The sequence below is a fragment of the Micromys minutus genome, assembly GCF_963924665.1.
Source record: "Micromys minutus genome assembly, chromosome: 16".
NCBI lineage: Eukaryota > Metazoa > Chordata > Mammalia > Rodentia > Muridae > Micromys > Micromys minutus.
In genome coordinates this window covers 32,810,013-32,824,614 of record NC_137985.1, presented here as the reverse complement: position 1 = coordinate 32,824,614, position 14,602 = coordinate 32,810,013, and the positions used below count along the sequence as shown (strand labels likewise).

Here is a 14,602-nt window from a genome sequence, read left to right as displayed (position 1 = left end):
CCAATTAACTCATGGTTAAAGCATTCCACTGATTTGAAAATCCAAAGTCCCCAAATCATAATTCTTGCAAAAAAATTATACTCAGGCCTATCAGAGCAATGCCTGAGGTCCTAGTATCAACTTCTGTTTCTGGTTGGGTTTTTTTGCTGAGCTGAGACACAGTAATCAAGAATTTTTATTATAAAAACAATCATTTCTTTTGGGCTGGCTTATAGTTTCTGAGATTTAATGCATTATCATCATACCAGGAAGTGTGTAAACATCCAGGAAGTTGTGGTGATGGAGAACTTAAGAGTTCAACATATTGTGGTGCACGTATCTTTGTTGTATAGTGGAGTGTATCTGGGGTATATGCCAAGAAGTGGAATAGCTGGATCTTCAGGTAATATTATGTCCAATTTTCTGAGAAATCGCCAGACTGATTTCCAGAGTGGTTGTATCAGTTTACAACCCCACCAACAGTGGAGAAGTGTTCCTCTTTCTCCACAACCTTGCCAGCACCTGCTGTCATTTGAGTTTTGGATCTTGGCCAATCTGACTGGTATGAGGTGGAATCTCAGGGTTGTTTTGATTTGCATTTCCCTGATGGCTAAGAATGTGGAGCACTTCCTTAGATGTTTCTCAGGCATTCCATATTCCTTAATTGAGAACGTTTTATTTGGCTCTGTACCCCATTTTTAATAGGGTTGTTTGATTCTCTGGTGTCCAGCTTTTTGAATTCTTTGTATACCTTGGATATAAGGCCTCTATCTGATGTGGAGTTGGTAAAGATCATTTCCCATTTTGTTGGCTGCCATTTTGTTTTCTTGACAATGTCCTTAGCCTTACAGAAACTTTGCAATCTCATTAAGTCCAATTTGTTAATCTTTGACCTTAGAGCTTGAGCCATTGTTGTTTTGTTCAGAAAATTTTCTCCTGTTCCTATATGTTCTAAGGTTTTTCTACTTTTTCATCTTGTAGTTTCAGTGTATCTGGTTTAATGTGGAGATCTTTGATCCACTTATACTTGAGCTTTGTACAAGGAGATAAGAAAGGGTCTATTTTCATTCTTTTGCATGCTGAGTAAAAGTTGGAACAGCACCATTTGTTGAATAGGCTGTCCTTTTTCCATTGAATATTTACTGCTCCTTTGTCAAAAATCAGGTGACCATATACATGAGGGCTCATTTCTGGATCTTCTGTTCTATTCCATTGATCCACATGCCTATTTCTGTACCAGTACCATGCAGTTTTCAGCACAATTGCCTTGTAATATAGCTTGAGGTCAGCGATAGTGATTCCCACAGATGTTTTCTTGTTGGTGAGGATGGATTTCTCTATTCTGGGTCTTTTGTTTTACCAGATGAAACTGCACATCTTTCCAACTCAATGAAGAACTGGGTTGGAATTTTGATTGGGATTGCATTGAATCTGTAGATTGCTTTTGGTAGGATGGCCATTTTTTTTTAACGACTTTATTTTGCAAAACAAAGATAAATGTACAGATTTTAAACATTTTTTGCTTAAAATTATACATTTTTGTCAGTACTGTTTTTTCAGACATTAAAATAAATTTTACATAAAACCATGTGTATATATTTTTTAGTCAGTACTTGATTTTTTTCCAAGGGCTTGACAGTATGCATTGAAAACATACTAGTTACAATAAGCGTAAGTACATGTAAAACAAAACGCAACATAGAAATAGTCAAAGTCTTCTTGTTTTGTGAATATATGTATATTTTTTGTTTTCTTTATTTCTTGGACTTCATACAGTCTGTGAGTTGTTTCTGGGGGAGTGCAAGCCTCTGGGGTTAGCATCCCACTATCAGTGACTGAATATTATGTCTGTTCTTTTGTGACTGGGTTATCTCACACAGGATGATCTTCTCTAGATGCAGCCATTCTTAAGAATTTGGTTAAGTCATTGTTTCTGGTGGCTGAGTAGTATTCCATTGTGTATATGTACCACAATTTTTGTATCCATTCGTCTTCTGAAGGACATCTGGGATCCTTCCAGCTTCTGGCTATTATAAATAGAGCCGCTATGAACATTGTGCTGCATATATCTTTGTTCTGTATTAAAGTGTCTCTGGGGTATATGCCCAGAAGTGGAATAGCTGGGTCTTCAGGTAGTACTATATCCAATTTTCTGAGGTATCGCCAGACAGATTTCCAGAGTGGTTGTATTAGCTTGCAACCCCACCAACAGTGCAGAAGTGTTCCTCTTTCTCCGCAGCCTCCCCAGCATCTGCTGTCATCTGAGTTTTGGATCTTGGCCAATCTGACTGGTGTGAGGTGGAATCTTAGGGTTGTTTTGATTTGCATTTCCCTGATGGCTAAGGATGTCGAGCACTTCCATTTTAAAATGTTGATCCTTCCAATCCATGAGCATGGGAGATCTTCCATTTTCTGAGATCTTCCTCGATTTCCTTCTTTAGAGGTTTGAAGTTCTTGTCATACAGGTCCTTCACTTGCTTAGTTAGAGTCACAGCAAGGTATTTCACATTGTTTGAGACTATTGTAAAGGGTATCTTTTCCCTAATTTTTTTCTCCACATGTTTGTCCTCAATGTTCATAGCAGCTCTACCTATAATAGCCAGAAGCTGGAAATAACCCAGATGTTCTTCAGTAGATGAATGGATACAAAAATTGTGGTACATTTACACAATGGAGTACTACTCGGCCATCAGAAACAACGACTTAACCAAATTCTTAAGAAAATGGTTGGATCTAGAGAATATCATTCTGAGTGAGATAACTCAGTCACAAAAGAACAGACATAATATGCAGTCACTGATAGTGGGATGCTAAAGCCAGAGGCTCAGACTGCCCCAGAAACAACTCACAGACTGTGTGAAGTTCAAGAAAAAAACAAAACAATACAAAAGAAAAACATTATGCTCAATCCTTACACACCAAGAAAACATTGACTAATTCTGGTTTATATCCTCTTTTACATGTACTTTTTGCTCATTGTAACTAGTAAGACCTTAATACAGAGTATAAAACATTAAATGAAAAAGAAAAAAAAGCCAAGCACTGACAAAAATGTATTTGTATACATTTATTCAAAAATGTTTAAATTTTTTTCTTTTTTTAAATTTTTTAAGTTTTTTATCTTTTATCTCTACTTTTTAACATAAAGTTTAAAAAAAAGATTTTAACATATTATTCCAAAGGGAAATATGAGAAGACCACTTTCAGTGAGCTATAGGGAGTGTTTTAAAGCCTTGTCCACAATGACACACTTCGTTTAGCCAGGATATACTTCCTAATACTGCCATTCCTTGCACCAAACATAACAAACCATCACAGACAGATAGATCATCATAGAGAAAGGATGATGATGATGATAGATAAAGAGATAGATAGACAGATAGAGAGAGAGATAGATAGATAGATAGATAGATAGATAGATAGATAGATAGATAGATGGATGATAGATAGATAGACAGACAGATACAGATTGAGAGAAAGAGAAAGATAGAGAGATGATAGGTAGGTAAATGATACTGATGTTTAAATGCAGTGATACATCAAACATCCACTTTTCCAACATCAAAAGCTAGATACTCTGCAGACTATGGAAATGGGAATCTGTATATAAATTCAGCCACAAAACTGTTTACTTACATACTGTCCTGCCTGGGGTAAGTGATGGGGCAATGGTGGCATAGAGCTTGTGGGAATAATCAACCAATGCTTGGTTTAACATGGGTCCAACACTTCCAAAGTGAGGCCATATCCTACACTGCCTGGATGGCCAGAAACTACACACTGGATTTCCCTGAAACCTATGGTAGAACCAAACATGACTGTCAGAAAGAAAAAAAAAAAAAAAAAAAAAAAAAAAAAAAAAAAAAAAACAAGTAACAGAGAAACAAAGGAAATGACAAAATGATTTTTAATATTATGCTATATCAGTGCCTTGTACAGTCATCATCTGAAAGGTTTTTTACAGTAGTAGATAAAAAGATATCCACAGGCAGACATTATGCATAAACGTAGCATCTAAACTGAAGATCTCCATTGATCCCTCTCCTGGGAGTCTGATGAATCCTAAAGAAGAGAGAGAAGACTATATGTGCGAGAAAGGTCATTAGAACATTGTCCATGGAATCAACTGAACAAGGCTCATATTACTTAAATAGAGCAAAACGGAAAACAGGAGGCCTGCAGAGGTCTACATCAGGTGCTGTGTGTATATGTTATCACATTTGGCTTGGTGTTTTTATGGGATTCCTAAAAGCAGGGGAAATTTTACACTGGATCTTCTGCTGGCTTTGGATACACGTTTCCTTCTATTGAATCATCTTGAGCTTTTATAAGAGGTCTTTTGCCTTGTGTTGACGAATAATTTGTGTCCTGTTGTGTTGTTGTATCTTGGATGTCTGCTCTTTTCTGAAAAGAAATAGAGGAGCAACAGATCTTGTGGAGAGGGAAGGTTAAGGGAACCTGAAAGGTAAGGAGAGATGGCAAATTGGAAATAGTGTATTTTGTATGAGAGAAGAATCAATTTTTATTTCTGCTACATATACCCAAAAGATGCTGCACCAAAGACACATGCTCATAGCAGTCTAATTTATAATAGCCAGAAGTTGGAAAGAATGCAGATATTTTTCAACAGAAGAATCGGTGCAGAAGATGTGGTACATTTACACAGTGGAGTACTACTTATTTATTAGAAACAATGACTTCATGTAATTCTCAGGCAAATGGATGGAATGAGAAAATATTCTGAGTGAGGTAACCCAGTCACAAAAGAACACACATGGTATGCACTCACTGATAAGTAGAGATTAGCCCAAAATTTCAGAATACCTATGATACAACCCACAAACCATACGAAGTTTAAGAGAAAGGAAGACCAAAGTGTAGACGCTTCAATTCTACATAGAATAGGAAACAAAATTATCATAGGAGGTAGAGGGAGGGAAAGAAGCTGGTGGGAAAGAAGAGGGTGTTGGAAATAGGGGGGGGCAGGAATAGTTTTTAGAAGTAACAGGAGATAAGTACAGAATGTGAGAAAACTGAATGGGAGCATGTAGCCATGGGGTATAGGGAACTTGTGGCAGCCACTGCAAAGTCCTTGAAAAGCAAGAAGTTCCCAGGACCAAATGGCAATGACCTTAGATTAAATACCCAACACAAGGGAAGATAGAACTTAAAGATTCCCTCCTCCAGTAGATTGGCGTGGCTCCCAGTTGAGGGATGGAGTCACCCATGAAGCTCAAAATTTTTTAACCCAGAAATGTTTCTGCACGTGGGACAGACAAAAGAAATGGAACAAATACAAAAGAAAAGGCCATCCAGAGACTGTCCCACCAAAGGATCAATGAGTATAGACACCAAATCCCCACACTATTGGTAATGCCATGAAGTGTTTGCTGACAGGAGGCTGATATGGCTCTTCCCTGAAAGGTTCTATCAGCACCTGGCCTATACAAATGCAAACATTAACAGCCAACTGGCTCTGGGAACTCTAATGGTATAACTAGGGGAAGAACTGAAAAAGTTGTAGTGGATTACAACCCCATATGAAGAACAATATCAACTAACCAGACAACCCAGAGCTCCTATGGACTAAACCATAAAGCAAAAAGTATTCATGGTTAAAGCCATTACTCCAGATATATATGTAACCATATCTGACATCAATGGGAGGTGAAGAAGGTTGACACCATAGTGTAGGGGAATACTAGATGAGTGAGTTGAGACAGTAGTGGGTGAGTGGGTGGATGAGCACCTTTATAGAGGCAAAGTGAACAGGGGAGAGTAGGGATTATATAGGGGTGTTGTAGAGAGGTAAATGGAAAGAGAAATTTTAAATGTAAACAAATAAATTGACTAATAAAGAAAAATATGTATATATTCAGAGGATTATAGACTTAAATTCAAAGGATATTTTTTCTAGAATATTTATTGATGCATCTACATGATACTTTGCAATTACTTATCTCTCTGAACTTAAGAAACCTCTGCATTCAACACAATCATATTTATACTATTTTACTGAAATAAAAGAAATATAACACATCAGAAAAAAACATTTATCACATAAAATATATTCCTGGGAGGTGAGTTATATAAACAGTCGGTATAGAAATATGTACTTTTATTAGATACTGACATCTGAAAGTTCCGTACTTTTACATAGTGGAGAAAATAGTAGAGAATGCCAATATAATATATAATTCATATTTAGCTGAGAAACCAAATAGAAATGTTATTTATGGTGGCTTTCTATCAAAAAAGTACTAAGTAACCAGTGAAAATACTGTTAATTATTTCTAAAAAAAAATCTTATAATAATAAAGCAATAAATTAGTACATAATATTTTTAATAGTTTTACTGTTGTAAACTTCATACAAAAGTATAGGATTTATATCAGTTCAGTCCTCTTTCTTTACTTCAATCATTTTCCACACCCATCTTCCCAAATCATGGTCTCCTTTGTTATGCTATCATTCTTATTACATGTATTTGCAAAACTACATTGACACTGTATTATCTAGTGAGTCTTATTAGCTTTGCTACTATGTACAAGTGTCCAGGGATGGTGAGTTGAGATTGAATATCCTTTGTGGAAAGACCTCCATGAAACAAACTAATTCTCTCATCTAGTAGCCACTGATAACTTATAGCTCCTCTCCTGTTAAGCATTAACTTTTTTACTGGCGTTATCATTATGCTGTTCTTTATCAGACCATCATATTGTTTAAAGTGTATGGGTCCGTTTTTACTTACCATGCATAGGGGACACTCTCAGCTGACATCCCTAGTTCAAGGGCCATACAATTGTTCTAGTCCTTCTACTCTGATTTTCCCTTCAGCTGCATTTTGACCAGTTATATATGTTTTCAACATTCTCCATTATTACAACAATAATAATGATAATAGTGAAGATGATGATGATGAGCTTATTTAATTAATGTAAAAGCTACGTTTAATGTGGGTATAAAAATAATCACGTAGAAAATATGTTTACTTCTAAGAATATACCCAAAAACTTTATACTCAACAAAAAATATTTGTACTCCCATATGTATTGATACGTTGTTCACTATAGCAAAGAAGTGGAATTAATCTAATTGTCCTTAAATAGGTGAAAGAATATGGAAAAGTTGTTACTATGCACATATACACAGAGAGAGACCCGCAGATATATACAACACTAAAGAAAAATGTAATCACAAAATTTGAAGAAAAATGGTTTAAAATGCATCCATTTCATAAAACATCAGAAAGAAAATAACCCATTTTTTTCTTCTCATGTGCAATCTAATAAAAATGTATATACACATGTGAAGAGAATTATATGTGGGTAGAGTAAAACTCATTGAAAGAGAAAAAGAAATGGTAAATATTAGAGGATAAAGAAGGACTGAATGTAGCCAATGGACATGAGTTATGAAAGAAAGTATGAAACTAATAGTCTTTTCATTCTAACTCTGTTTTGGATTTCTAATTTTGGGTGTTATTTAAGTATATAAAAGTATAAATCTTTTGTGTCTAATTTTTTTAACTGTATTCTTTCAGAGATGTATAAACTTTGAGTCTAAATAATTTTGTTGAGTGATATTTTTATGTATTTTTGAAGATATTTTATTTTAGACACACTATTTATTTTATAAAATACCGGGTAAATTTACCTCATAAGTATGACAGAAATTTTTCTATAGAACTGAGCAAAATTGTGTGCACCTGGGAAGAAATCATTACAATGTAGAAGAAAGGAATTATAAGAAATGAGAATGCAGCTACAACTAGGAAGTTACTTTCTCTTATATGGAGACAAAGAAGACAATTTCCTGGGGAAATGAAAACAATGCAATTTTAATGCTCCAATAAAAAGGAGGAATCATGGGATTTTCATTCGCATTTAAATTTCTAATGCCTTTGTAAGTAGCATTTGTTTTATTTAAAATACCATCACTATGGAGACAGGTTTTTTTTTTTTTTTTTTTTTTTTTTTAGCTAGCAAAAAAAAAAAAATTCTAATGGAGTTTAGAATATTCAAACACACAGCAAAAAACAGCATTAAAAAAAAAAAAAAAGACTTGTGAGAATCAGAGATGGAGCTGTAGAAGATAAAGCCAGGTTTCTCACTGAGGTCTAGCAGTTTTAAGGGTCTTTGAGGAGATCTCCACCACTACCTGATCCAACTGCTTTGGCCAGTTCGAACAAAGACAGGGAAACTGATAGGTCTTGACTTTTTTTAAACGTTTGATAGTGTGCATTGAAATCTTACTAGTTACAAAGAGCATAAAGTACATATAAAACAAAATGTAACATGGAAATAGTCAGTTTTCTTGGTGTGTGTAGAATAAACATAATTATTTTTAAATACCAAGAATTCCCACAAAGCTATAGTCTTAGCTTTTGAATTATTAATGATTTAAGATCTAGGTGTACCATGCTCTGAGAGGTTACTAGACACTGATAATTTTATTTTCCTAAGAAGAACCAAGGCTTTCACATTTTGTCCTTTCTTTCTTTTCTTTTTCTTTTGAGCTTCATATGGTCTGTGAGTTGTTTCTGGGGTGTTCAGAGCTTTCAAGGGGGAAAGTATCCAATTATCAGTGTCTGCATATTATGTCTGTTCTTTTGTGACTGGGTTACCTCATTCAGGATGATATTCTCTAGATGCATCCACTTGCCTTTCTTTCATTTATATACTATGGTTTCTCATTATGTGCTTTTAAGAAATTTCTGTGAATCCCAATATATGTCTCTACCTTTGTATGCACTTCTTGTGCTCTTTCTTTGGTTCATTGTTTTTCTGTTCAATTGTTGGTTTTGTCCTATGCAGGTTTGTCTATTTATCTTACTTTACTGTTAGGTTTTTTTTCTTTTTCTTTATGATTTCCATTTGTTTTCTAATGAGAGTGAGAAAGAAAGGATATGGGTTTGGGTAGATGGGAAGGGAGGAAGGGTCTTGAAGGATCTGGAGAAGGGGACCATATTCAAAATATAATATAGTATAAAAATATTTGAATAAGAAATTAAGCTAGTTGAGATAGTAACTTTTATGCAGTATGTATGTGGTGTGGGGTGTGTGTGTGTGTGTGTGTGTGTGTGTGTGTGTGTGTGTCTGTGTTTCACATTAAACAATTACAAGCTCAGTATGGTATCATGTGGCATTACTCTGATCAATAGAGCATTTGGGAGGGAAACGTTGACATACAGGGATACCAGATAATTAAAATAAGCAAACAACAACAAACTGAATATAATAGAAAAAAAGTAAATATCAAAGGTGAAAAAACTTAAAGAAGTTATAAGTTTATATAGATTTATATTGAAAATCAAACATGAAGTCACTGAAAAAATGTCATCATAGAAGATGTTACAACACTCACTTTATGACAGCATTGCTCGAAGTGTGGTACAGATCTACAACTGGAATATACTGACTTTTCTTCCATTACAGAATCTCTGTGCCTTATAGAAGCTCCATACCTGACACAGTATAGGGGAAAAAAAACAATGCCTTTATTCAGAATAGATTGCTCCGTGGGATTTCTCCGTTTTTGTTTTTCTAAGGCGAGATATTTTGTAATGGACATTTATACAGTTCAATATTAGTGTATTTTCTCTATGAATTTATACATTGTTCAGTTGCATATATTTCCAACCAATGTTTGAATTTATTATATTATAATCAATATTGTATGTATAAAATTATTTAAACTATCACATATCTATGTAAAAGATGAGAAACACTTTAGACCATCATGTGATTCTATAAATAAAATGCTATTATCATCCCCATTCTATTTTTTCTTTATGTTGATTCTACTTTTTTTTTTTAAAGCCTCAGTGTTTTTGGTGGTTTCTATTGCTTTGTTTTCCTTTTTTGATAGACTCAAACAAGTCTTGATTGTCATCTGCCTTCAGACAAACAAAATGTGAAACAGTCACTAACTAGTCTTGGAATGACATCTGTAATGTGTGTGACTGTTGTAGACAAGTCTCTTGGAATAAATATATGCTCCAGAGGAAAATGAGAAGCAGCCATTCCAGCCTCACTGCCCTGATCTCCTTGCAGAGATAAGAATGGCATGATATTAAGTGAAATACGGTACTCAAGCATATTGATGATTCTATGGTGGGGTAAAAGTCAAATAAATAATGATGACATCTGTCACCTTATGTTTCCATTTATCATGTCTGCCAGTGTAAATTATGGATTTTCACACATCAAAATTGAGCTGTAAAAGCTATAAATTATGGACTATTAAATGTATACTTTTTGAACATTTTACTTTAGTGTTCATTGTTACTGTGTACTTCAGTGCTTTTATTTATTAAGTTGTAATAGTTTTAGTGTTCTTTAAAAATTAGTTGAAACTTTCATACCACATTTTGATCATGTTCACTCTTTTTCTCCAAGTCTTCAAAGCTCCACTCCCCATTTTACCCATTCATTTTATAGTTTTTATTTTTTGTTTATGTCTAGAACATCCGATTGTGCTGTGAATATATTCTTAAGCGCATTGCTTTCCACTGAAACATGGTCAACCTTTCAGGATCCACTCCTGAAACTGACTCTCCCTCAGTTATGAGGCTTAAACAGCCAGTTGGGTATGAATGGTACTCCACACCCACTTTCCCTCTCAATATTGGGATTTTGCCTGCCTTGGAATTTCATAATTCCTGGTCATGAATTCACAACTTCCAGGGATTAATGTTGTGTTCAGTAAACACTGTCTCCTTGTGGTCTCTTACCAGCTCAGAATCATTCTTTCTTACTGCTTCTTCTGTAGTGATTCTTGAACCTTGAGAGAAAGGTTATGATATAGTTGTTTCAGTAGTGCTAAGCACTTCATGGTGTCTTATGCTCCACACCTTTACCTCATGTGGATTTTTGGGTAATTACCATACTTTTTCTGTTTCATAATTATCAATTTTGAATGGAAAATTCAAGTGTCAGTCATATCACTTCTGATTGTGATTTGGAACAAGTCAGTGACATCTCTGAGCATCAGGATCAGTGCCTATAGCACTGGATGAATCTCTCTTCTACTTTGGTTTTGAATTTTCCTGAGTTAACACAGAGATTGAATGATAACATACTGAAAAGGAAACAGTGGGCATCACTACTCCTGGGGCAACATGTAGGTGATGTAAGTACCACTGATATTTGTCTATAGTTAACTTAATTCTGAGAGAGACTTTAAATCATGCGGATTATATCACACTCCTCACTGAGGTAAACAATGACCTAACTTATAGGATGTAAATCTTTGCAGGGTGGGATTTCAGTACATGCAGGTTCATATTTTGTACATCAGAGCCTATCTTATGGCCCAACCCCTTCATATTCCTGATCGTAATAGTGAAACATCCCAAAGTGGAACTAAAATCCAACAGAATTAGAATTATAGATACTGGGCTAATGCAATCAAATTTAAAAGGAATTTTACCAACTAACTAAATAAATAAATCTGGAATTTAACCATTTTGGGATACAAATCTACTGTGCTAGTTTAAGGCATAACAAAAATATTATATATAACATAAAAATTTAAAAGAAACTAATCTATATTTCCATTCTTTAAAATAAATTCTATTTGGAAAAAATAAAGTATATCAATAGTGGAGTCATTAGGGGTTTCACTGAACATAAATCAAAAGGCAGGACTTATTCCATGCCAAACACTCGAAAACAAACAACTGACACCAGAACCACTTATGGATAGTTTCTCAATCCCCAAACATGGAAATAGAAAACCTGGGAACGTGTATGTTATTTCAGATGCATTTTTAAAAATAAACATTTAAATGAAGCCAGCGTATTATATTGAAAAATTCAATTTTGTAATAGGTTTGCCTGATTTTCTTAAGAAAATTATAGCATACTTCCAAAAGGATTGTTATTATGTTTACTATTTATGAATTATTTCTTCCAAAATTGTACTTTCATTTCAAAAAATTGTTATTTTATCTCAAAATTCATGTAGGAAGAATGCATGAAATGTGAGTGGTGGGGTGATTTAATTTTACCCAAAGCACCCTGCCTTTCAGAATTTCTTTAGTGTTAAGTAACACAACCCAGTACTATCTCTAGAGAAATCCTATAGTCTACTTTTTCTGAGTATTATAGAACACAGAAAATGGAAGTTCCATTTTCTCCATTGTTTTATTTTAAAATACTTCTTTTTATGTGTCCTGGAAGTTGACTTTTTTCTTCTTCATTTCTTATAATATATCCATAATATTTTCTCTCAAACTTGAAACCTTGTTATCCTATTTTCAATATGAATAACAAGTATGGCCAATGTTTTATGAAAAGTAAGGGGATTATAGAAACTAAAAGTTAACAGAGTAACACAAAATCAAAGTGCTGCTTAATTCTTCATTAGTGATTCTTTTTACAAATATCTAATATTTCTCAGCTTTGTGTCTTTTGCCCATGCATGTGATACATTTTTCTGTTCCATGATTCCATTATACTAATAAAGAAATGCTGAAAACTTTCAAAGTACTTTTACACAAAGAAATAAAACTTTAATGAACTAAAATAATGAGTATGTCAGCTCAGAAATACACTTTGCCACATCCATCCTGTTTCAAGAAAAAAAGACTTCCTATAAAATAACTTTCATCAATAGAACTTGATATAATTTTTATATAAATTTGCAGAATAGCAAGAAAAAAGTATAGTCAGAAGTTAGAAAATAAGGTAGAAATATTAGTCATTTTGTTGAAATTCAACTTACAAAGCAAAAATTTGTACTAAAGTAGAAATATTCTTTCATTCTTTATTTTATTGTGATTGTAGAAAAAGCAGATAACATCTAGTAAGTAATGTGGGAGCTGATGAGTAATGCTTGTTCTTGATATTTTACCTTAGAGAGAGAGAGAGAGAGAGAGAGAGAGAGAGAGAGAGAGAGAGAGAGAGAGAGAGAGAGAGAGAGAGAAAGGAGACACACACAGATTTTCACATTTTAAAAGACATCACATGATAAGTAAAACATATCTGAAAAGAATATTTAATGCACAGAATTTACTGTTGCAAGATATACTAAATTTCACAGTGAAAGAGAAACAGTTTGTGTAAATTGCACAGTAATATTTAAAAGCAATATATTCTTTCCCTAGTGAAGAAAAGATAAAGAAGGATACATACATACATACATACATACATACTCTGCTCTGGAGTTTTTTTTTTTTTTCAAGTAAAAATAAAACTATCCTCAGGGAAATATTGGCAAAGTATTGTTGATTTAGTCAATTTCAGATTGATTCATATACTGTAAGAAGATATCTATAATAACTAAGAAATAAAATGTTTAGTTATCAGTATTTTAAACAGGCAAAAGGCTAAAATGAACAACAATGGTAGACATATTTTTAAAGATGTTATGAATATTTACTTATATTTAAATGCTAAAATATGTATTAAAGAGAAAATACCTACTTTGTGACTATATTATATTTTTAAAAACTTACTCCTATTCATGATCTTTCCCAGGGCAACTTTAACATCTTTGTTCCTCAAGCTGTAAATTAAGGGATTCAACATAGGAACCACAATGGTATAAAAAATGGAAGAGATTTTCCCTTGATCAATTGATACAGAAGAAGGTGGTTTCAGGTACATAAATCCACATGATCCAAAGAACAGAGAGACAGCAATTATGTGAGAGCTGCAGGTGCTGAAGGCCTTGGACCTGCCCATAGTGGATCTTATTTGGAAGATGTTGGAGAGAATAAAGCCATAAGAGATAAAGATTATGATGCTGGGCAGAATGATGTCTTTCCCCCCTACAATGAAAATTTCTGTCTCATTAACATAGGTACTGGTACAGGAGAGCTGAAGCAAAGGAAGAACATCACAGAAATAGTGGTTGATGATGTTTCCATCACAGAAGGTCAGCCTGAGCATGCAGCCAGTGTGGATCATAGCATCAAAAAATCCCATTAAATATGAACCAAGCATGAGATAAGAACATACCTTTGGGGACATGGCAGTGTTATACAACAGTGGATTACAGATAGCAACATATCGATCATAAGCCATGGACACGAGAACGTAACATTCAGAAATTATAAAAAAACAAAAAAAGTAAAGTTGGCACATACATCCCATATAAGAGATAAGATTCCTCTTTAATATAAAATTCATCAGCATTTTTGGTGTAATCACAGAAGAATAACAGAGATCTACAAAGGATAAATTAAAGAGAAAAAAATACATGGGTGTATGTAGGTGAGCATTGAACACAATTAAAATTATCAAAGTCAAATTACCAAACACTGTGATCATATACATTAATAGAAACAGAAAGAAAAGAGGTATTTGAAGTCCAGGCTGGTCTGTTATCCCCAAAAGAATGAATTCAGTCACAATAGAGTCATTTGTTAGAACCATTCTTCTCTAGAGTATCTGTGAAAAAAAAACTATATAAATGTATAGATAGCACAATTGGAGAACAGAATATATTTTCCAGCAATATCTTTTCTCCAAAATATGAGGAATATGCTGGCAGTGTCTGAGTATAGAGGGTTAACTAAAGTTTAACCCCACCTGTGCAGCAATGAGGAAGTGATCATTCATGCCAGCCTGAGAGACTTTTAACTGACATAGTTGTGCTGTAGACCTCATACCTC

General features: G+C 34.0%; 2 protein-coding genes across 2 annotated transcripts in view; both read right to left on the bottom strand.

Annotated features, from left to right (window-relative positions):
* Nucleotides 1–14,602, bottom strand: part of LOC308431144 (olfactory receptor 8B8-like) — a gene marked incomplete at both ends in the record, with an annotated part of 46,388 nt that overhangs the window by 12,043 nt on the left and 19,743 nt on the right. The gene's annotated exons all lie outside the window — the stretch shown is intronic.
* On the bottom strand, nucleotides 13,422–14,363 carry LOC308430831 (olfactory receptor 8B8-like; the record flags this gene model as incomplete). The annotated part of the gene is made up of 1 exon (XM_080930128.1): nucleotides 13,422–14,363. One exon carries the CDS (start codon nucleotides 14,361–14,363, stop codon nucleotides 13,422–13,424), a length of 942 nt encoding a protein of 313 aa, XP_080786254.1.